This window comes from Somniosus microcephalus, chromosome 17 (genome assembly GCF_052327205.1).
Source record: "Somniosus microcephalus isolate GS21.2 chromosome 17, FLI_Smic_1.0, whole genome shotgun sequence".
Lineage (NCBI taxonomy): Eukaryota > Metazoa > Chordata > Chondrichthyes > Squaliformes > Somniosidae > Somniosus > Somniosus microcephalus.
The window spans coordinates 86,307,999-86,330,608 of NC_141003.1; the positions used below are offsets into that span (position 1 = coordinate 86,307,999).

The 22,610-nt window shown below is 42.6% G+C and overlaps 1 protein-coding gene across 5 annotated transcripts in view; it reads left to right on the plus strand.

Moving 5' to 3' along the window:
* The window catches only part of prpf18 (PRP18 pre-mRNA processing factor 18 homolog (yeast)), a 34,588-nt gene extending 14,758 nt beyond the window's left edge, over nt 1-19,830 (plus strand). For all 5 annotated transcript variants that reach the window (XM_086010805.1, XM_086010806.1, XM_086010804.1 and 2 more), the window contains 7 exons: nt 1,446-1,559; nt 3,548-3,694; nt 6,429-6,497; nt 11,300-11,440; nt 12,489-12,560; nt 16,671-16,826; nt 18,757-19,830. In XM_086010805.1, coding sequence (XP_085866931.1) covers nt 1,446-1,559; nt 3,548-3,694; nt 6,429-6,497; nt 11,300-11,440; nt 12,489-12,560; nt 16,671-16,826; nt 18,757-18,837 — 780 coding nt within the window. In that variant the 3' untranslated portion in view covers nt 18,838-19,830. The remainder of the gene's footprint in view (nt 1-1,445; nt 1,560-3,547; nt 3,695-6,428; nt 6,498-11,299; nt 11,441-12,488; nt 12,561-16,670; nt 16,827-18,756) is intronic.
* The last annotated feature ends 2,780 nt before the right edge of the window (nt 19,831-22,610 follow it).

Sequence of the window (22,610 nt, forward strand, 5' to 3'; positions counted from 1 at the left end):
GCAACTGCTAATTCCAACCTCTCCTCTCCACAGCAACATAGTTGAATTCTAGTGCCCAGTGGCTTGAACAATCAAATCTTGGTACTTCAAGATGCTGCACATGTGTGCTGCCCTTCTGTAAAATCTGTTAAATTTTTGTATTCCTTTGCTTCCGAACAGACAGAGGCCCAGAATTTGCTGAAAAAATAACGGCGTGTGAATGACACATGTCGTTACTAATGTGCAAATCAGCCAGCAACTTAGGACGAGATACCCCGTGAATTGCGAATCAACGCAAGTTGCTGCACGGTTTGCACCGCTCTGCCATTAGCTTTGCAAAAACCTCATCTCGCCCATAAGCTCCTCGTGACTTTCATGAAGTTGCTGAATTTGCATATTAATTGCACAATAAACTCACCACAAAAAGTTAAGTCTAATAATTAATGACGTAAGTACCCTTTTAACAACATGATAATTATTAATCACTGCTAATCAACCTCTCTGGCCCAGAAAGTGAACAATCAAAAGTGTGGAGTCTCATTCCTACATGTAGTGAATTGTTGTTAGAGATTTTTTAAATGTCAAATTACCCTCTTTAATTCATCCTGCTTCTCAGTCCTTCCTCTGTTTATTTCTCAACCCTTCAATCTCATTGATTAAGGAGATAAACTGTCGGTCCCATCATTCACCAAGATCTCCGATGCCCTCTTGCCTTCACCAACGTTCCCTTTAAGCTGCGCAGCGCTCCAGGGGTCCCACGCAGCCAGTGAGCCGGCTTTTAAATTGAAAAAAATGTTAAAGGGGCTGTGTGGCCCCCCAAAAATTAAAGAAAACATTGGCCCTCACTGCACCGTTATCAGCTCGCAGTTCCAGCAACTTAACACAGCGAAACATTTTTGAACTGAAGGGTGCAGGAACAAGTCTAACTAACAGGGTACACTGTGAGGTGCCCCGCTCCTGCAAATTCTGGGCCATGGGGATTTCCTGTGTTAAACTTTCAAATGACCCCTCTGCAGACTCGGAGAGATGAGTGAAGAGGCTAATTTTCGCTCTCTAAGGTGTTTGGGATGGAGTGGCAGTAGATGGTGCTGTTGTACTGTGCCAAATAATGTTTAAAAAATGGCTGAAGTGCATCGCCATCTGCTGCAGAAGAACAGTGCTAGCTCAGTTATTTCAGGGGAATTCCCTGAAGAGACGAGAAATTCTGCGCTGCTCATGCTTGTATGTTAAACAGCACGCTGCTTTGTCATTTGAGAATTATTTTGAAAGCTACAGCTTTTTGTATTCGATTGCTTTTAGTCTAGCAACTAGTTGATGAGCAGAGTCTGCATGAATCTTTCTCTTCTCACTCAGACATAGATTCTCACTTATTCAGTTGATGTCCAAAGAACAATTTTATCAGCAGAACTGTATTTCACTGCGGAGTTCCAGTGATAAAAAATCAAATCGTTCTGTTGTCTTCCAAGGTGAGCCGGAGGTTACGAGAAAGAGGAGAACCAATTCGATTGTTTGCTGAAACAGACTATGAAGCCTTTCAACGTCTTCGAAAGATAGAAATCTTAACTCCTGAAATTAATAAGGTATGTCTTTTTTGAAATAATTTGCGAGGATTTTCATTGAGTGGCATTTTATATAGTGACATACCCCAGCACTTGGAGTTCACAGAACATTAAAGAATGCACATTGGCGGTAAAGTTTTAATATATGGTGCGGTTAAGGGACAATTGAATTGGTACACCCAAATTAAATTCTTAACATGGAATTTTGCAAACTCTTTTCTCTTTTAAAAGCCCAAGATCTGAATAATTAGTAAGCTAAGGAGGAAATCTAGCTGCCTTGTGTCTATTATAGCACAAAGGTCACAAGAAAGGGCAGAGGGACATCTAGCAGGAGTTTTAGTTACTGGTGTGCGAGGTGTTTGTACTGAAATCTATTTGTCTAAATAGAAATGATGTGGATTTTACTTGTGGCCGCACAAACCACAAACTTTAATATTTCCATTTTACTTGTGTTTTCAGCTTTCCATTTCCTGTTTTATTTTTCACTTCCCACTTTCCAAGTTGTTTTTGTTTCTCTCCTTTGTGTTTTTAACCTTCTATCTCTTTCCTTTAATTTTCCTTTTTTCAGATCCTTGAACCACATGGAAAATGAATCTGCACAGCTTGCCTGCAAGAAGGGGCTGTACAACTTTCAACATTTGTCTCCCTCTTTTAAAATGACCTTGCCGGAATTGCATTTAGGGGAAAGCTTAGATAGAAGAGATAATATGAGGCCCAGAACTTTAAAAAAAAAATGACCAATGTCTAATCTAATAGCATCAGACACCATCGAAAAGCAGAAATTAGTTATCATAATGTAATTTGAATTTGACCCATCAGTATGATCTTCCTGTGGGTCCAGGCTATCAGACCAGTGACTATCACCAGGTCTTTGTCTTCTGCCTCCTAATAACCAGCACAAATTACATCATTAGAAGGCGATGAGCAGGTTCTTGGTCTGGGGAGTTCAATAGGGAAGGAAAGAAATGAAAAGAGTAATATATACCCCCACGTGAATATATTCCCTTTTAATTAGTATTGTGATTTTAATCTGGGTTTTCATATCTGGCTCACAGATTGTATTATGAGCCCGTATACACTAACCTTACATCCAGTGTTCCCGCTAAGCTGCGTGCATGCGCGGCATCGCAGTAATCTGCACGGTCCTAAGCGGGCCACTCTCAAACTTTTACATTGGAAACACCGTGCATGCGCAGAAATTTAAATTGAAAGAAACAGGCAGAGCAGAACAAAGCGCAGCTTACAGGGAACATTGCTTGCATCACTACCAAGATCAAGTAACTCTGGAATGTTTTCAAGTGTATAACTATATGTACAGGAAACTTTGTGCTATCCGGAGGTTGAATGTCCAGCAACTTCGATCTAACGGCAGAAATCAGCAGCCATTTTGGTTAGGTTTTTTTTCTTCTCCTAGCATTCTTTTCACAGGCAGGCTCTGGAAAGCGTCTTTGTAGCTTAGCAACAGCTTCAGAGACGCTTCCAAGCTACTGGGCCGAGTGTTTACAAGCTGTTGCTGAGCAACAGTGTTTGTGGTCAGATACGGCAGGCTCTAGAAAGCATCTCTGTATCTTAGCAACAGCTTCAGAGATGCTTCCAAGCCACGGGCCGAGTGCTGACAAGCTGTTGCTAAGCAACAGTCTTTGTTGTCAGATACGGAGATGAAAAGCTCCTATCTGATAACATTGACGCTGGTCTATCCGGAAGTTTTGAGGCAACGGCAGTAGCTCGGTCCCGTGGGTGCTGGATAGCACAAAGTTTCCTGTACAAGAAACCAGAACATATTTTGCAAAGACATAGTTAAACTGCAATTGATTAGTTACAAACATTGCTGCTCTGTTCTGGGTGATTGTGTGGTGGTTATTCTGAATGGAAGAAGGTTGAAGCACAAGAAGGATACAGGCAAAACTTGTCAAACTACAAGAGAGCCAACCACTGTGTGGAATCATTCTAATTAGGAGGTATAGCCTTCAGAAAACTCAAGTGTTTTGGTTCTTTATGACTTCCCACAGGGTTTGCGAAATGACTTAAAAGCTGCTATGGATCAGATAGACCAGCAGTATTTGAATGAGATTGTGGCTGGTCCGGAGCAAGGTGAAGAGGAGAGTCAGAATGACCTGAAAGTTCATGAAGAAAACACCACGATCGAGGAATTGGAGGTAAGAATTGTGCAGGGTTTTTTTTTTTTTTAACTCTCTCTTTACTCTTTAGGTTAATCCAGAGGTAAGATCAACCAAGGCTTCACACTTTTCTAACAGTTGGTTTTATTAACATTAAAACACAGCAGTTTTACAGGTGGAGCTGATTACAACTTTAGCTAGAAGTACAACTCGAAGCTCCGAATGGTCAAAGTCTTCTGCTTCGGAGGACTGAGGGGTTAATTCTCCGTGGAGATCCTCCTTCGTGTTCTGTTGGTCTGTGTCTCACCTATCTCATAAACTGTCTCCTCCATCTTAATAAAATCACTGTCTTTCTACCCTTGCTGGTGCAAAAATAAGCTGCTGGTACTTTTCCTCTCTCTTTCCCATAGTTCAAACTGGCTGATGCTCCAGAAACCGCATCAGATGTTTGTGACAGATTTTCAGACTTTCAGACCTAGCTAGGCGACTGTCTTATCTTTAACTTTGCCCCTTTATCGCTACGAAAGTACATCGTCTCGGTTAGCCTTCTGCGCAGTCTGAAGCAATATTAATAATAGCTTTCGGACTTGGTCAAGCTTCCCAGCATGCCGTCTTGAACAGTCAAGATTAACGTTTCTGTATGCTATCCTTCAGTGTTGATACTTTTAACCAAATTCTGCTCTTTGGGCATTCCAGGGTTTCAAGCCCATCCTTTTTAGTTTTCTTTAAAACTGGTATTAAAAGTCCAAAATCCTTCAACTGTTACTTAACAATCCTGTTTGTTTTTGAACTACTAGTAACTACTTTTAAATTGAAAGTTAAAATTACCTTTTCTGGGGAGAAATTTTGTTTTAATGTTTTGATGCAAAACAGTTGAAATAATGGCCCAGAAATTCGGGTCTCCACGGGTGAGTACGCACGGGGTACTCACCCGTAAGCCCAATGGAAGTGCCGGTTTCCTGCATGCACTGCGCGTGCGCGGGAAACCGGCACTTCCGTTCCCCTGAAAGAAGGGGTTCAGAGTTCGAAAGCTTGCGCAGGAGAGGCTGCGCGTGCACATCGAACTTAGTTTTTTTTTTGCAGGCCTGCTTTTTACAAGGTAAGTGGTGAATTAATTAAAATTAAAACATTTTTTCCACAGGTTTATTATTTTTAAATACTTTAAAGCAAGGTAAGTTTATTTTTAGCCCTGTTAGAAAATAAAATTATTTTTTTCAAAAATTTAAATTATTATTTAAAATAGTTATTTCATGTAATTTATAGTTTATTTTAAAAATGTGATTTAAAAATAATATTTTTTTTTTTTTTTTTTAAGATTTAGTGATGTTTTGGGGCCCGTAGTATTTATAAGTTTTGACTTATGAATGGGCATTCCCTGCTCCGATTGGCTCTCCATGGCCCACGTGACCCCAGGGGACGCATCGAACTAACTGCGCCCCTGGGATACGCAAGCACTGCGCGCCGGCAGCTGGAGCAGGCCCAGGGTCGGAATCCCACGGGGGCCCACAGCTCAACGGCCGGCGCGCAAGATAAGTGCAGGTCGGGGGCTTACACCCGCGGGAAGCCCCCGACCCGAATTTCTGGGCCATTATAAATAAACAAAAGCAAAATACTGCGGATGCTGGAAATCTGAAACAAAAACAGAAAATGCTGGAAATACTCCAGGTCAGGCAGCATCTGTGGAGAGAGAAACAGAGTTAATGTTTCAGGTCGATGACCCTTCATTAGAATTGGAAAAAAATAGAGATGCAACAGGTTTTAAGCAGGGGCAGGGAAAGGGGGGAAAGAACAAAAGGGAAGGTCTGTGATAGGATGGAAGGCAGGAGAGATTAAGAGACAAAAGGGATGATGGTGCGAAGCAACAGAAGATGGTAATGGGACAAGTAAAGAAACAAAAGATGGGTCTAGAAGAGGTGTAAATGGGAATAGCAGAATCATCATCAGCTGCCGACTGAAAAGATGGGGGCAGAGGTTATGATCTGAAATTGTTGAATTCAATGTTGAGTCCAGAAGGCTGTAAAGCGCCTAATCGAAAGATGAGGTGCTGTTCCTCGAGCTTCATTGGAACAGTGTAAGAGGCCGAGGATGAAGAGATCAGAGTGGGAGTGGAGCGGAGAATTAAAGTTTCCAGCGGCCAGAAGCTCGGGGCCACGCTTGTAGACTGAACGGAGGTGTTCCGCAAAGCGGTCACCCAATCTGTGTTTGGTCTCCCCAATGTAGAGGAGACCGCATCGTGAACAGCGAATACAGTGTACTAAATTGAAAGAAGCACAAGTAAATCGCTGTTTCACCAATTGTGGTGAAAAAAACAATTGTTGAAATTTATTGTTGGGTGATCTAATGCTTATGTAATTTGAGACTGCCATTTGTATTCATTAATCTGAAAAAGCCCTCAACAGCCTAGATTTGGGAAAGATACAGAGAAGATCACCTGAGTTACTAAAGCTATAGAAAAGAATGAAAGAAGACACCTTGAGATATCCCAGGGAATTTATACGGTCGACTTCAAAAGAAAAAAGCCACACATGCTGGAAATACAAAGCAAGTCAGTCAGCGTCTGAAAGACAAAAACACAAATGCTGAAAATCTGAAATAAACACAACATGCTGGAAATCTATAGCAGACATCAATTATTTTTAAAAAAATGTAATTTCAGTCATAATTTCACAACAGCTACAAATAAGTTGTTTTGTCTTTTGCATGAACTGCTGTGGAGTGGTTAATTCACAACGTTCCCACAAATTACAAATAACCATTTGCTTTTTTAACACAGGCCTTGGGTGAGTCGTTGGGTCAGGACAATGACTATAAAGACATGGACATTATAACCAAAGTTCTACGGGTAAGACCACACACATTAGTAGTATTTAAAGAATGCTTCTTTGTGACAGGGTGGTGCAGTGAGTTAGACACTTTAACAAGTGGTCCAGAAGGTGAGCCAGCCAAGTCTGGTAGGATGACCGTATCCTCTTCCTGGTGGCTGTACGGGTCCTATGTGATGTACTTGGACAGCCACATTCTAATTCCTAATGGACATGGGCTTAAAGCAGAAGACTGCCCATAATTGCAGCAATAATTGGCACTAAATTGACAGTTTTGGTCTCCTTACCTCAGGAAGGATATACTTGCCATAGAGGGAGAGCAACGAAGGTTCACCAGACTGGTTCCTGGGATGGTGGGATTGTCCTATGAGGAGAGATTGAGTAGACTAGGCCTATATTCTCTGGAGTTTAGAAGAATGAGAGGTGATCTCATTGAAACGTGTAAAATTCTTAAAGGGCTTGAGAGGGTAGATGCAGGGAGGATGTTTCCCTTGGCTGGGGAGTCTAGAACCAGGGGTCACAGTCTCAGAATAAGGGGTTGGACATTCAGGAATGAGATGAGGAGAAATTTCTTCACTCAGAGGGTGGTGAATCTTTGGAATTCTCTGCCCCAGAGGGCTGTGGAGGCTCAGTCGTTGAGTATATTCAAGACTGAGATCGATAGATTTTTGAATATTAAGGGAATCAAGGAATGTGGAGATGAGGTAGAAGATCAGCCATGATCTTATTGAATGAAGGAGCAGGCTCGAAGGGCCACATAGCCGACTCCTGCTCCTATTTCTTATGTTCTTATAATGGCTGGGTTGGAAAACAAACAATTCACACTGGTGGAGTAGAGGCTGTCAATCATAATAGGATTGAAAGGCTCTGAAATTGCCTGATTGGCTTTCTGATCAAACATTCACACTTATAGAATAGTAAGATTCTCTGATGCAATGGGTGGCTGCCTGCCCCCTACTGTGTCAACAATCCCAAGCAATCACTGCTACTTCCTCACATCCCAGTAACCTGTATTAATTGTTTTTTAACATCTGGATGAATTTTGCTGCTGTTACAAGTTTCGAATCTGCCTTAGATAGTCTATTGGGTATAGTGATGCTGGCCCCTCCTGTAAGCAGTATGAGCACAATGGGCTAGAAATTGCGTAGCGCCCCGTTTGGGGCGATAACTTTTCAGGGAGCGCAAAAGTATCACCGGCCGAAAAGGATTTGCTGCTGCCGGGAACTTCTGCTTTAGCGCTCCAAGAGGGAAGTGAAGCGCTAAACCAAGCGCTACCATTTCCCTTCGAACACTAAAGAGAGCGAGAGGGGCGTTTTGGCAGAGCGCTGAGCAATGTTCGGGGCAGCACTGCCGTCTTTACAGGCTCCTTTCCTCCCTTAAAGGGAAAGGCCAATGCCGCTTTGAATGAATCTTCAGGCTGTGTCTGTTGGATGACAGCACCCACGCATAGCAGCCCCCAGCACTCGGAGTGCAGGGCTGAGCAATCGCAGGGGCAAAAGAAACCAGGAGGCACCAGAATGGGGACATAAATAAATTTTGCCCTACCTAACCACCATTGCCTTTAAATAGCGCTCCCCAAGCGGCCAGCCGAGGTGACAACGCCTCCTGCAGCTGCCGTTGTTGACGTCCAGCGATGCTGCAGGGGGCGGGAGCCAATGTCATTTCCGGGACGACACAATCTTCAGGGCGCAAGAGAGCCTTAGCGCCAATGCAAATCCGCCAGGGAAGTTCCTGGGCGTTGGTGAATTCGCCGCACCCAGTCGGTAACCCCTTAGTGGCCCGATACCGCCCCCCCCCCCCCCCCCCCCCTCTTGCAGGCGCTAACGCGAGGTGCAAACCGGGTGAATTTCTCCCCCTTTGTGTTCAGGAGTGTGATTGTACTATAGGAAACTTTGGTTTATCCGGAGGTTATATGTCCGGAATACTCGATCTAACGGCAAAAATCAGGAGTCGTTTTCTGTAAGTTTTTTTAGTTCTCGTTGCTTTTTTTTTCCCCAGTCAGGCACTGCAAGATCTGTAGCTATAGCAACAGCTTCAGCTAGAGACGCTTGCAGCTGCCTGTTTTGAAGCTGTTGCTTAGCAACAGGGTTTGTTGATTCACACGGAGCTTTTCAGTTCCGTATGTTTCAACATTAACGCTGGTATGTCCGGCACTTTTGATGGTACGGCACCAGCTCGGTCCCGTCAGTGCCGGATATCAGAAAGTTTCCTGTAACCACTATCTAATTATACAATAGTGTAATCCAAACATGGAAGAGCAATACCAACTTGTGATCCGAACTTGATGTTGTCTTTCACGTGCCCGCACGCACTTTTCCAATCTTTCCGAAGACTGACTGAAAAACACTTCAGTGGGACAAGGCCAGATACAAATCCTTAAGCTGCTTTATTTTAGGAGTTTAGGAAGGATGTGAAGGCTTTAAAGGGTGTAGAAAAGATTTACGAGAATGGTTCCAGGGATGAAGGACTTCAGTTATGTGGATAGACTGGAGAAGCTGGGGTTGTTCTCCTTAAAGCAGAGAAGGTTGAGAGGAGATTTGATAGAGGTGTTCAAAATCATGAGGGGTCTGGACAGAGAGAAACTGTTCCCATTGGCGGAAGGATCGAGAACCAGAGGACACAGATTTAATGTGATTGGCAAAAGAACCAAAGACAACATGAGGAAAAACTTTTTCATGCAGCGAGTGGTTAGGATCACTGTCTGAAAGGGTGGTGGAGGCAGATTCAATCATGGCTTTCAAAAGTGAGTTGGATAAGTACCTGAAGGATAAAAATTTGCAGGGCTACGGGGAAAGGGCGGGGGAGTGGGACTAGCTGAAGTGCTCTTGCAGCGAGCCGGCACGGGCTCGATGGGCTGAATGGCCTCCTTCTGTGCTGTAACCATTCTATCATTTTTACTGACAGCAAGTGAACATACAGAATAACAGTTGTAATCAAATCTCGCCTCGATCCAACTAACCACAGAACCTTCCTTAAGAATGAGAAAAATAGTAAATACTCCACATTATCCCTATTACCAAGCTCACTGAACTTTTCCTAGTGAGCGTTTGATTTCAACAGGCTCTGGAGTTGCGATGAGCGAGTTTCCCCTTGCTAGGCCAGGTTCCCTTCCCAGACTTAACCAGCTGGCTGACTTGATTTTGGCGGTACCTTTCTTTCTACACGACTTCGAACTGCAAAAACTGACTTCCTGCATCTTAGCTTCAAGCCCGTGGCTAAGGCCTACCCCTTCAAAATCTGAGTGCCTTACCATGCGAGGCTTCTCTCTCTCTCTCCCTGCATTCACTGGGAGTGGAAGGGTGGTATGTCTGACTCCGTCCTATTAGGGATCCACTAATTAGCTTGTTAATCAACCCAACTATCCAATCTCCCAAGAATATGTTGTCCGTAGACACATCACACTGGGCTCATATGAATAGATTTATCCCCACTATAATAGGTGTGGATGTTTTGTTAACCATCTTGGATGAGGTCACGAATTTCTCTGGTCGTTGTGGAAACTAAAAATTAATGCATCACATCCGACACTGTCTTCGAAACAGCAGCCTGTGGATTTTTAAACCTGTGCAAATGCACTTTGTTTTAAATAATAACTCATTCCCAAATCCTTTTCATGGGGGGGGGGGGGGAAAAATAAAAAATCTCAAAATATGACTGCCTCTAATACTCTTTAGCTGGTCCACCTAGACAGAGGTGACTCACCTGCTTTTGAAGGTGCAGTCTGCACAGCAACCAATAATATAGAAGCAAACCCGCGACCTCTACCACCTAGAAGGACAAGGGCAACGGGTGCATGGGAACACCACCACCTCCAAATCGCACACCATCCTGACTTGGAATTATATTGCTGATCCTTCATCGTCGCTGGGTCAAAATCCTGGAACTCCCTCCCCTAACAGCACTGTGGGCGTACCTTGACTGCAGTGGTTCAAGAAAGCGGCTCACCACCACCTTCTCGAGGGCGACTAGGGATGGGCAATAAATGCTGGTCTTGCCAGTGACTTCCCACATCCCAAGAATAAATTTAAAAAAAAAAGATATATAGAAACAAGCTGATTCCAACAAGCAGTAATGATTTTTAAATGATCATCAGCTAGCCTAAAATGTTATGAAGAAATGTAAAAAAAATGGAGTGCTTTATGATTTGAAACAAGGCAGATCGCTGATATTTCACAACAATGTTAAGGAGTTTGGATAAATAATGTGGAATTGGGATTAAAAGATAAAGCTGCCAACAAGACTGAACAGGTTTGATGGGCCAGGCTAGTCACTGTTTTCCGATAAGGAGACATCTCAATGTGAGAAGCAGTATATGTAAATGTAACTGTAGCTTCATGTAGGCTTTAGGTAATGCAATCGTAAAACACAAATAGAATTGGCGATCATATGAAAATAATCTTTCATCATTTAAATATTCAGAAACCCTTAAATGAATTTGAAATTCAGAGGCGGAACAAAGGGTTTTAAATAAGCCTTTGAATATTTTTTGTTGCCTCCAGAATAGCTGCTTTATTTGTGCGAGTTTGTCATTAAGTGGAAACAATCTTCGATCCTTAAATACTGTTTTCTTGATCTTTTAAGAATAGAGCCTGACTTGGAGAACCTGACACTGTTGCACTTCCCTCTGACCTACTATTTATTTAGGTTTCTTTATACTTGGCAAAAAAAAAACTTTTCTTCTCGTGAATTGGGCTTTGTGTTTCTTCTTTTACACACTGATTTATAGATTTGAAATCTTTCAACATACGAGGATAAAATAATATTTTAATCTAGCTCCTTCCCTAACGTGCTCTAATATATTTTTATTATTTCCCTTTTATAGTTTCTTCTTGGTGTTTGGGCAAAAGATCTGAATGCCAGGGAGGATTATTTAAAGTGCAGTGTGCAGGGTAAACTTGCCGGGGCCACTCACAAGCAGACTGAATCCTACTTAAAACCTCTCTTCAGGAAACTTCGGAAAAAGGTAAGAAACATGTCTTTTGAAACTGCTGGAGTCACTTACACTTTTTTTTGCAGTGGAGCTTTCTGCCGGTTCCGCGGACCACAGTTGGTGCAGAGAAAAAGGAGAGACTTTGGTAAAATCGTTTGGAATTAATTGCTTTAGCATACCCAACAGTAGTGGAAATGTATATTTAAATTCCCCCAGCTCTGGAGATTTGAATGTTTGTTTTTAAACTTAATTTTAACTTAAATGATTTAATTGAACTTCTTAATGCCCATGACAGTATCTATACCAGAAACTGCCTGGTCCTCGGGCAGCATCCACTCCGCTCTCCCACCACGCTGCTACTCCGACAGCGTAGTGTCAGTGTTGTGGAGCACATAGAACAGGCTTTTGATCGTAACATTCATAAGCAATGTTCCCTTTAAGTTGCGCAGCACTCTGGGGAACCTGCGCAGCCGGCTTGCTGACTTTTCGATGTAAAAACCGTGCGTGCGCGGTACAGGAAACTTTGTGCTATCCGGAGGTGAGCTATCCGGCAATCTGGAGCCACCGGCAAAAATCAGCAGCCGTTTTTTATTCTTTTTGTTTGTTTTTTTTGCTTTGTTTGAACAGTCAAGCTGTGCAAGGTCTGTAGCTATAGCAACAGCTTCAGCTACAGAGCTTGCAGGCCACACCCGAGTGTTTAGAAGCTGTTGCTAAACAACAGTGTTTGTTGTCAAATACGGAGATAAGAATCTCCGTATCTCTCAACATTAACTCTGGAGAGTATGGCAGTTTTGAGGCAACGGCAGCAGCTCGGTCCTGTGGGTGCCGGATAGCACAAAGTTTCCTGTATTTTGAATGGCCCGCGCAACCCCTTAAAGGGGCCACGCAGAGCCCCCAAAAATTACAGGGAACATTGTTCATAAGTAATTCGTTATTTTCTGTGATTACTGCCCTTGATGTGTTTTTGCAATGGCCTTGCACGGACTGTTGATGATTTTATGATTTGAATGTTAGTGTGATTCTTGATTAGTGCTACCATTAATTTGCTATGATTTCACTAAATACATTTTTTTTCCTCCAGATTTTGCCCCAGGACATCAAAGAGTCCATAACAGACATTATCAAATTCATGTTACAGAGAGAATATGTTAAGGTAGATACTGATGTGATTATTAAACATCTTTCACTATGTTTACAGTAATGAAAACTTAAAAGGACTAAAGGAAGGGGTTTGACGCATAAATAGATTTTTTTTTTAAAGTAAAAAGCAATAGTTTTATTCTGTCGGAAAAATGTAGGCTTCATTGAATATACTGAACTTGTGCTAACAATCCCATTCAATATTAAAATAACAACAGAAAATGCTGGAAAAACTCAGCAGGCCAGGCAACATCCGTGGAGAGAGAAATTAGAGTCAACGTTTCGGGTGAACCCTTTGTCAAGACTAAAGAAGCACAGGAAATGAAATAGATTAAGAGGCCAGGCTGGGAGAGAGCGAAAGAGAAGTGAAGAGACATTAAGAGGTATTCAAAACGAGACGAGATGGTGATAGGACTAGTGGAGACAAAAGACGGCTCTAGACGTCTCGTTTTGAACACCTCTTAATGTCTCTTCACTTCTCTTTTGTTCTCTCCCAGCCCGGCCTCTTAATCTATTTCATTTCCTGTGCTTCTTTAGTCTTGACAAAGAGTTAGACCCGAAACGTTGACTCTATTTTCTCTCCACGGATGTTGCCTGGCCTGCTGAGTTTTTCCAGCATTTTCTGTTGTTATTTCGGATTTCCAGCATCTGCAGTATTTTGCTATCGTACATTCAATATTAATGTGTTCTGATCAGAAGAATGTATAGATGTCTCTCCAGTATGGGATAAATAAGGAATTTTTTTTCTCATTGAAAGGCAAATTTATATCTGAAGTTGGGCCCTAGAGGAGCAGTGCTTAAATGGAGATCTATACCTGTCATGTGCTGCTCTACCATATATCACTTTGTTTCTGCTGTAGATCCAAACCAAGGCTGTTTCTAAAAAAAAAAAAACACATTTCCGGTCCACCGCAGAGCACTGCTTCTGGCTTCATCCTTGTCCCTCTTAATATTTCTTCTTCCCTTTTGCCCTTCATTCCTCTCTCCCCTTCCCCCTCCTCTCCATTCCCCCCCCCCCCCCCCTGCCAGCCACTTCACCCCCTTCCCTACCATTTCAAGTTCCTCCACTTATTTCCCGCCCCCCCCCCCCCCCCCCAACCCCAACATCGATCCTACCCGAGCCCTCCTGCTACTTGAAGTGAATCTGGCCACTGCATACTGTAGGCAGGAACTCCTGTTTTCTCAAAAGTATCCGCCTTCAGTATGCAACAACCGGAATCACTTGAATCAGTAGCACTCTGGTAGGAGTGGCACGGAGAGGAGAGGGGCCTGGGCCGTGCTGATTTTTGTTTGCAAACACAGACAGTGTATAATCCTGAAATAGACTGGACTACAAAGGTTAAAACACACTGGCGCAAAAATTTGCGATTGGAGGCTTCCTGCGGGCAGATGCCTCCGACCTGTAAAAAAATCTACGCATTTACCTGGTGGCCCAGGAGGTGTGGAGACTCGCGATCCTGGGCCTCTCCGGGTACGCGCGGGTAGGGCCCACGTATCCCAGGAGCGCATGCGGTTCGCAAGCGCCCCTGGGATCACGTGGGTCAGACCAACCAATAAAAGGGAGTCCCTATTCATACTTATGAGTTCCGTACGTACGGAACTCCCATAAGCATGAATGGGGATCACTTTAAAAAAAAATACACGAACACATGAAATAATTTTTTTTTTAATTACATACTTAAAATTAATTAAAATACCAATTAATTAAATATTTTAAACAAATTTAATTTTAACAGGGCTAAAAATAAACATACCTTATTGGACAGGGTTGTCAATGTATAAATGAGTGATAAAATTTTATTTTTCCATTTAAAAAAAAAAAAAAAAGTCTTACGCTGGTAAAAGCAGGCCTTACGCCAGCTTTTACTAGGTGTAAGACTCTCGCGGGCATTCAGCGGGCAGCAGTTGGGCAAATAGCGCAACTCTCCACCCGGAGAGGCCCTTCTCCCAGGAATGCGGAGGATCTGTCGAGAAGATTCTTGACAGATCGCAAGTGCCGGGTTTTAGCGCATGCGCTTCGTGCGCCTAAACCCCGAACTTGCACAGCCCCTACGGGTGCGTACACACCTCGTACGCATCCGTAGGGGGTTGCAAAATACGGCCCATTTAGATACAAATTTGAAAAACCTCCGGCTCCAATTCTGGAACCTGTCAGTTTTTTACAAAACATATCCCATTGAGGGTAATTAAATTGGCTTATTCAAGGTCCTGGCCATCAATCTCAATAATTGGATAAACTAGATTGGCAGAATATCTTTCCTTATTTCTTGTGCACTTGTAATACAGATCACATACAGATCTTGTACAAGTGACATTTACAATGATTATTAGGCAATTGACATTTGCAATAACTTTTCCTCTGCCTCCTTGAAGTAAGAGGCTAGTAAATATAAGAATATTTAAGCTAATTAGAACCCTGATTATATCATATACTAAAATGTCACTCTTGTCATTAATAGTCTAATCATTTAATTTTTATTTACACAATTGTGTTGTGATTGAAACTGTTCAGCAGTGCCCAAATACTGATATTTAGATGTGCGAGTGTAGATTTGTTTTTAAGTTCAATCTCCGGAACAAGTCACAAGTTCCTTGGTTCTTTACTTACTGCAGGTCTAAGCAATGTATGAATGGGCCGAATGGCCGCCTCCTGCGCTGTACTATTCTATGATTCAATGAAAACATACAAGGACTATTTCTCTACATCACTCACAAAGTCAAGTTGCATAACTTCTGTTTCATTAAGAAAATGAAGTATGATATCAACCACTGACTAATTCTAAAAGTAATAATTAAATCACTGCGAGCAGATCCTAGAAGGAGTTTAGTGGGAGACTGTTATCCTTGCTGCAGAAAGGATCAAGCCAATAATTCCATCAGGAAGGATTGGCTGTGATGTTGCCAACCCACCTCCATTCTATAAAGAATGAAAGTTCTCCTTGGCTGTGAAAACCGAGCCCCTTGGCGTAATTCCTCATGCAACCTACACTGGAGAAACCAGTGGTGATCATGACTGGATAAGAAAAGGATGAATCCTTGGAAAAGCTCAACCTTGCTTGTCACCTTCAGCAAGTTGAGTGTTCGACAAAGCCTATATTCATCCAGTGATAGCATATTGTAACTTTTTTTTTTTGGAAAGCATCACTGACACCTGGATCAGTTGAAAACCAGTCTAATGGACTTGGCAGTAGTCTGTCTCTACAACATTGTAGTTGGGCTGCTGTTGTTCTGCAAGATTATGCTGTATGTGAAATTTATCAAGCAAAACCGAGAGAAGAAGCTAGCAAGCAGCTCGTACTGCACCAATCCAAAAATGTTGCACAGAATGCAAGTTATGAACTTTCACTCTGTAGAAACTTAGTCCCAACAACAACTTGTATTTATACCGCGCCTTTAACGTAGTAAAACGTCCCAAGGTGCTTCACAGGAATGTTATCAAACAAAATTTGACACCGAGCCATATAAGAAGTTATTAGGGCAGAAAAGAGGTAGGTTTTAAGGAGTGTCTTAAAGGAGGAAAGAGAGGTGGAAAGGTTTAGGGAGGGAATTCCAGAGCTTAGGGCCCCGGCAGCTGAAGGCACGGCCACCAATGGTTGAGCGATTGAAATCGGGGATGCTCAAGAGGCCAGAATTGGTTAGCACAGATATCCCGAAGGGTTGTGGGGCTGGAGGAGATTACATAGGTAGGGAGGGGCGAGGCCCTGGAGGGATTTGAAAACAAGGATGGGAATTTTAAAATCGAGGCGTTGTTTAACCGGAGCCAATGTAGGTCAGCGAGTACAGGGGTGATGGGTGAACGGGATTTGATGCGAGTTAGGACACGGGCTGCTGAGTTTTGCATAACCTCAAGTTTATGGAGGGTAATGTTGTGACCTGCAATGCTGTCTCTTCCATGCACAAGCTTGAAGCACGGAACTAGTTGTCACTGTTCAACCAGAGTTAGTACAACAGCACTTTGCATCACCAGACCATTTAATCTTTTTACTATATACATGAGTGCTTCTGTTAGATTTACTTGGTAAAGTTAATGGACCGTTAACTGGACAACTCTTGTGTTGCAGAGCAATGTTGCTGATTCCAGCGATGTAATCTCTTTTATATGAAGCATTTGTCTTCTCCACAGGCAAATGACGCTTATCTTCAGATGGCCATTGGCAATGCTCCATGGCCTATTGGAGTTACCATGGTTGGTATCCATGCACGTACAGGTCGTGAAAAGATCTTCTCCAAACACGTGGCGCATGTTTTGAATGATGAAACACAGCGGAAATATATTCAGGTTTGTTAAATCCTAAATTAAGAGATCTATACTGAGCTGTAACAGGTACTTGGCGATTTTTAAGCTTCAATTCTGCTGTTGTGATTTAGGCTTCCACCCCACATTTTTAGTTTCGGGGGGGGGGGGGGGGAAATATGGGGAAATTTCTCCTGTCAGGCGCAGCGCACTTCAGGTGTGCAATACCTGTTGGATGCCCATAGAAGAATATCAACCCTTGTATCCACTGACTCCCAGTGATGCAGGAGATCAACTATTGTAATATATGCGTCTTTATATAAAGTGTTGTACTTTATTATACATGCAAAACACCCTTTTTTTATATTGGGGGGGAAAAAAAGCCAGTTATTTCATGATGGGGATTTCTTGACCGTAGCCAGAAATTTACAATCAGTTCAATTACCTTCTGATTGGCCCCAGCAGTTAGCGAGCAGCGACAGTTATCTTGATTTGCCGACAAGGGTATTTAGCAGTGGCCTTGGAGGGACACGCCAGGCTAGCCGAACATCTCAACTGTGCTCCTAAAGCTAACCTCCTTGTAAGCAACACCACCAGAGATCGGCTGGTTGTGTAAAGAAATCGATAGACTATGAAAACAATGACATGTAACCAATCTGAGATTTCACCTAGTCTTTGTGAGCCTACAGTGAAACTAAGTGGAAAGAAATATAGAACATTTAGCTTAATTTTGAAGTATTCAATTTAATTATGAACAGCTTGTGCAAAGTAGAAACACATTGTTGAGAACACTGGTGCAGCAACTACAGGTACAATAAGTCCATTGAAAGGCCTTATTACAGATTGTAGAAGGGGCACCAGATTACAATTTTCATATGTCTGAAATGAACACTTAGCTGGTACCTAGAGTATTCATATCTGAGTACTGAATCTCCCTGATAAAAAGACTTGCATTTATATAGTGCCTTTCACAACCACAGGACGTTCCAAAGCACTTTACAGCATGAAGTACTTTTCGACGTGTATTTACTCTTGTAATATAGGAAATGCGGCAGTCAATTTGCGCACAGCAAGCTCCCACAAGCAGCAATGTGGTAATGACCTGATGATCTGTTTTAGTGATGTTGATTGAGGGATAAATATTGGCCCCAGGACACCAGGGATAACTCCCCCACTCTTCTTCAAAATAGTGGCCATGGGATCTTTTACGTCCACCTGGGAGAGCAGGCGGGGCCTCTGTTTAATGTCTCATCTGAAAGACGGCACCTCCGACAGTGCAGCACTCCCTCAGCACTGCACTGGGAGTGTCAGCCTGGATTTTTGTGCTCAAGTCTCTGGAGTGGGACTTGAACCCACAACCTTCTGACTCCGAGGCGAGAGAGAGTGCTGCCCACTGAGCCACAGCTGATGATATATGTTACAAATATATTTATTAAATAAAATTAAAGCATTGGGTCTTACAAATTGGAATGTGAATTACTTCAATAAAGCAGTACAGGAAACTTTGTGTTATCCGGAGGCTAAATGTCCGGCAAGCTCGAGCCACCGGCAAAAATCAGGAGCCGTTTTGTTAGGTTTTTTTTTCTTCTCGTGGCTTTTTTTTCAACAGTCAGGCTCTGCAAAGTCTCTCTGAAGCTGTTGCTAAGCGACAGAGACGCTTCCAAGGTACGGCCGACTGTTTAGAAGCTGTTGCTAAGCAACAGTGTTTGTTGCCAGATACGGAGCTTCACCGTATGCTTCAACATTAACGCTGGTTTGTCCAGCAGTTTTGAGGGAACGGCAGCAGCTCGGTCCCGTCGGTGCCGGATAGCACAAAGTTTCCTGTACATATCTTTAAAATTGTAACAAAGTGCTCCAAATTCTTCTTTGAGAATTAAAACCCTTTTCATTCAAGACAGCACTTAGTCCTTCAGAATACCTTCTCTCTCCAAAAACCATTGCCCCAGTTTATTTTTCCTCACTGCTGTTCTCCTAGGGCTTGAAGAGGTTGATGACCATCTGTCAAAAGCATTTTTTAACAGACCCGTCAAAGTGTGTGGAGTACAACGCACTGTGACCTGCTGGGTTTTGAATGGAACACTTTTCATATTATTCACGGATAAGAGAACGACAGGAGTCAGACCAAACGGCAACTATAAAGAAGAATATGTGTGCCTGTGCAAGTATTTTAATATCAATGATATTTTTTTCTTCAGAAAAGCACCAAACATTAAAGCTGCATGACCCTCACAGTTGTGTTTGTTTAATATTAAATAACTTTTATAAACATCTGCATCCAATTCCCTTTAATTAGCCTTGCGGTAATTCAAAACCTTTTTTTAAAAAAGAGAAATAAGTCCTGTGAACAAAACTATGCTCGTACATTAGTTTGGCAAATACTTTGAAATCAGGATTATGCTTATTTAAAAAACATAGTTATTAAATAATTTTCCATCTTTGCCATGTTGGTTTTGATTGAATCACCTGTAAATGATTGTAACCTAGGTCCTGAACTAAATGTTGTTTCAGCCATTTCTCATTCTGATGCTCGCTCACCATGAGTCCGTGGAGATTGCATCATGGGTTTTGGCCAGATTCTTGGCATTTTAGTGTGACTGGTAAATGTTTGCAATTTTTTTAGCAGCTGAAGGCACTATCAGCCCACAATTACTGTGCATCAGTCTTGTTTACTAGTCACTGCAACAGATCTTGATTCAAGCTGTCCACACTAAGTGTGAATTGGTGTTTTGGAAATTGATAAAGTTGCTATTATAGAAAATTATCCTGAATGCCTAAGTTAAATATTATAATGTTTTTGCTGTTTCCATTTAAAATAACTGTTCTCTTTACGTCGTTGATCTTAATTTGTTGGCATTTTCACAGCAGTTTTGGTTTTGTAAAAATGTTGGTGTACCTATTCATGCTCTCATCATGGGGGGAGAATTCTGAATGAAACCTGATGCTACAAATCAGGTCGTTGTCTAAGATATCTGCTTTTGATGTCTCAAGTGAGCGCTGTGTATAGCTGAAATTTTTCTACTTCTAATAAACGCTGTTCTTTAAAAAAAAATTTGGTGTCATCTCTCTTCCTGGGTTTCACGTCCCCTTTTGGCATAGAGGGGCAGGCATCTGGCCGCCAGCAGTTCCGCACTTGATGCTACTGCTCAACGTTTGGAAGAGCAATGTTTAACAGTCCTAATATATATCTCTTCCCTCCCTCCCCTTTTATTTTTGGAAGTGGTGTCTGGCATTTGCTCAGCACCTCACTAATAGCACAGCTGTTATTAGGCACTCCACATTAATAGTGTGTGTGCGTGTGTGTGTGGGAGCATCTGGAGTCTGCTACCTCTGTAGAATCGTGTTGCTTCAGGCTGGCATGATCACGCAGGGGCAAGAAGCTTCTCTCCAGAACCTTGTGCTCAGCGTGACAGAGGGGAGAAAAATGCTCACTGCCTTTACCATTGACTGCCTGTTGCAGTTGCGGAATTGCAAAGGAGACTGCAGGCTGTTCCCTGCCCGTCCACTGTAAGCTCCAAACGGAAAAATAACCCTGTTTGATTCAAGGTAGTTCCATATTTGTGATTCATAAGACAGGCGGAACAAAGAAACAGACTAGTTATTGTATCTGAAGTGATGGACGGTTATGGAAGCTTTCAAATGTTAGGAAAGGAACAGGTTAATTGTTTCCTCGTACTCAATATCATCAATCATTGTGTAGGATGATGTTTTGTTTGATTTTTAAGAAAAAATTAAATTGTGTGTCTCCCATTCCTTTATAATCATTCCGTGTGGCGGTTCGTATTTTGGCACTTTGAAAATGGAGCTGCAACTCTGGATTAAATAGAGGGAAAAAATTGTATTTATTAAGCACCTTCTCACGGCGCTCAGAAATCTGCCAAAGTGCTTCTACAATGCATTCGTTCAGTTTTTGTACACAGCAAGATCCCACACACATTGGTAAGATGACTGACACAGTGATTTACTTTTGATGGTGTTGGTTGAGAAAGGAATGTTGACGACGTGACCATCCACCTGCACCACTGCCTTAGTACTGTCCTGGATTGTTAGCCTGGATTATGTGCTCAAGGCCTGGTCTCGGGCTTGAACCTACATCCTACATGATGCAGAGCTGAGAGTGCGTCAGTCTTGGTTGCTCTATCTAGTATATTAAATAATGACGTGTGTACAGTGAATTTTCAAAGATTGTGCTTTGATGAGGATTTCTCTAAATTTCAGTTAAAGTTGCCCGTTTGCTCCTCTTTCCACCGCAGTCTGTATACTGGATAATCATCTGCTCCACAATGGAATATAACTGCAACCAAAATTAATAAATCAACCATACTTTGCAAGTTAACAACAGAAAATGCTGGAAAAACTCAGCAGGTCAGGCAACATCCGTGGAGAGAAATTTGAGTTGACGTTTCGGGTCGAACCCTTTTTGAAGAAGGGTTCGACCCGAAATGTCAACTCAAATTTCTTTCCACGGATGTTGCCTGACCTGCTGAGTTTTTCCAGCATTTTCTGTTGTTATTTCGGATTTCCAACATCTGCAGTATTTTGCTATCATACTTTGCAAGTTTTTGGACTTGTAAAATATGCTCCTGTGTACGGGTGAAATTTGGTGGATAAATTCGTAAGTGCCGTAACGATTTAAAAGAAAGAGAATTTGCATTTTGATAACACCTTTCACAACCTCAGGATGTCCCAAAGCACTTCACAGCTAATGAATTTCTTTTTAAAGTGTAATCGTCGTCGTTCTGTAGGCAAACACGGCAACCGATTTGCACATGTAAGCAATGTTCCCTTTAAGCGCAGCGCTCCAGGGGTCCTGTGCAACTGGTGAGCCGGGTTTTAAATTGGGGAAAAAAACGCTCGTGCGGACTTTTGAATTACAGGGAACATTGCATACAAAAGCAAAATACTGCAGATGCTGGAAATCTGGAATAAAAACAGAAAATGCTGGAAATACTCAGCAGGTCAGGCAGCATCTGGGGAGAGAGAAACAGAGTTAATGTTTCAGGTCGATGACCCTTCGTCAGAACATTGCATGTAAGGTTCCAAAAACAGCAATAAAATGAATTACCAGTTAATCTTGTTTGTGGAGGCGGGATTGAGGGATAAATGTTGTCCAACACAACTCTCCTCCTCTATCCAATAGTGCAGGCAAGGCCAGGGTTTAAAGGTAGCACCCCAACAATGCAGCACTGAAATGTCCGCCTAGATTATGTGCTCCGCTCCCTGGGAGTGGGGATTGAACCCCCCAACCTTCTGGTTCAGAGGCAAGAGTGCTACCACTGGGCCAAGCAAACATTTATAAAAGCCTACTGAGTGGATAATCACAGAATCACAGAAACCCCACAGTGCAGATAGAGGCCATTTCGGCCCATCGAGCCTGCACCGACACATATCCCACCCGATCCCTGTAACCCCTACACCAACACATATCCCACCCTATCCCCGTAACACCACGTATTTAATCCCCCTAACACTAAGGGTCAATTTATCGTAGCCAATCAACCTAACCCGCACATCTTTGGACTGTGGGAGGAAACCGGAGCACCCGGAGGAAACCCACGCAAACACGGGGAGAATGTGCAAACTCCACACAGACAGTCACCCGAGGCCGAATTCGAACCCGGGTCCCTGGTGCTGTGAGGCAACAGTGCTAACCATAATGTTGTGGCTTTGGTCACAAATTCTGTACAAAAGCAATGTACATTTATACATCAGATATACAGCACAGAAACAGGCCATTCAGCCCAACCAGTCCATGCTGGCATTTATGCCCCACTCGAGCCTCTTCCTGTCTTTCCTCATCTAAATCTATCAGCATAACCCTCTCTTCCCCCC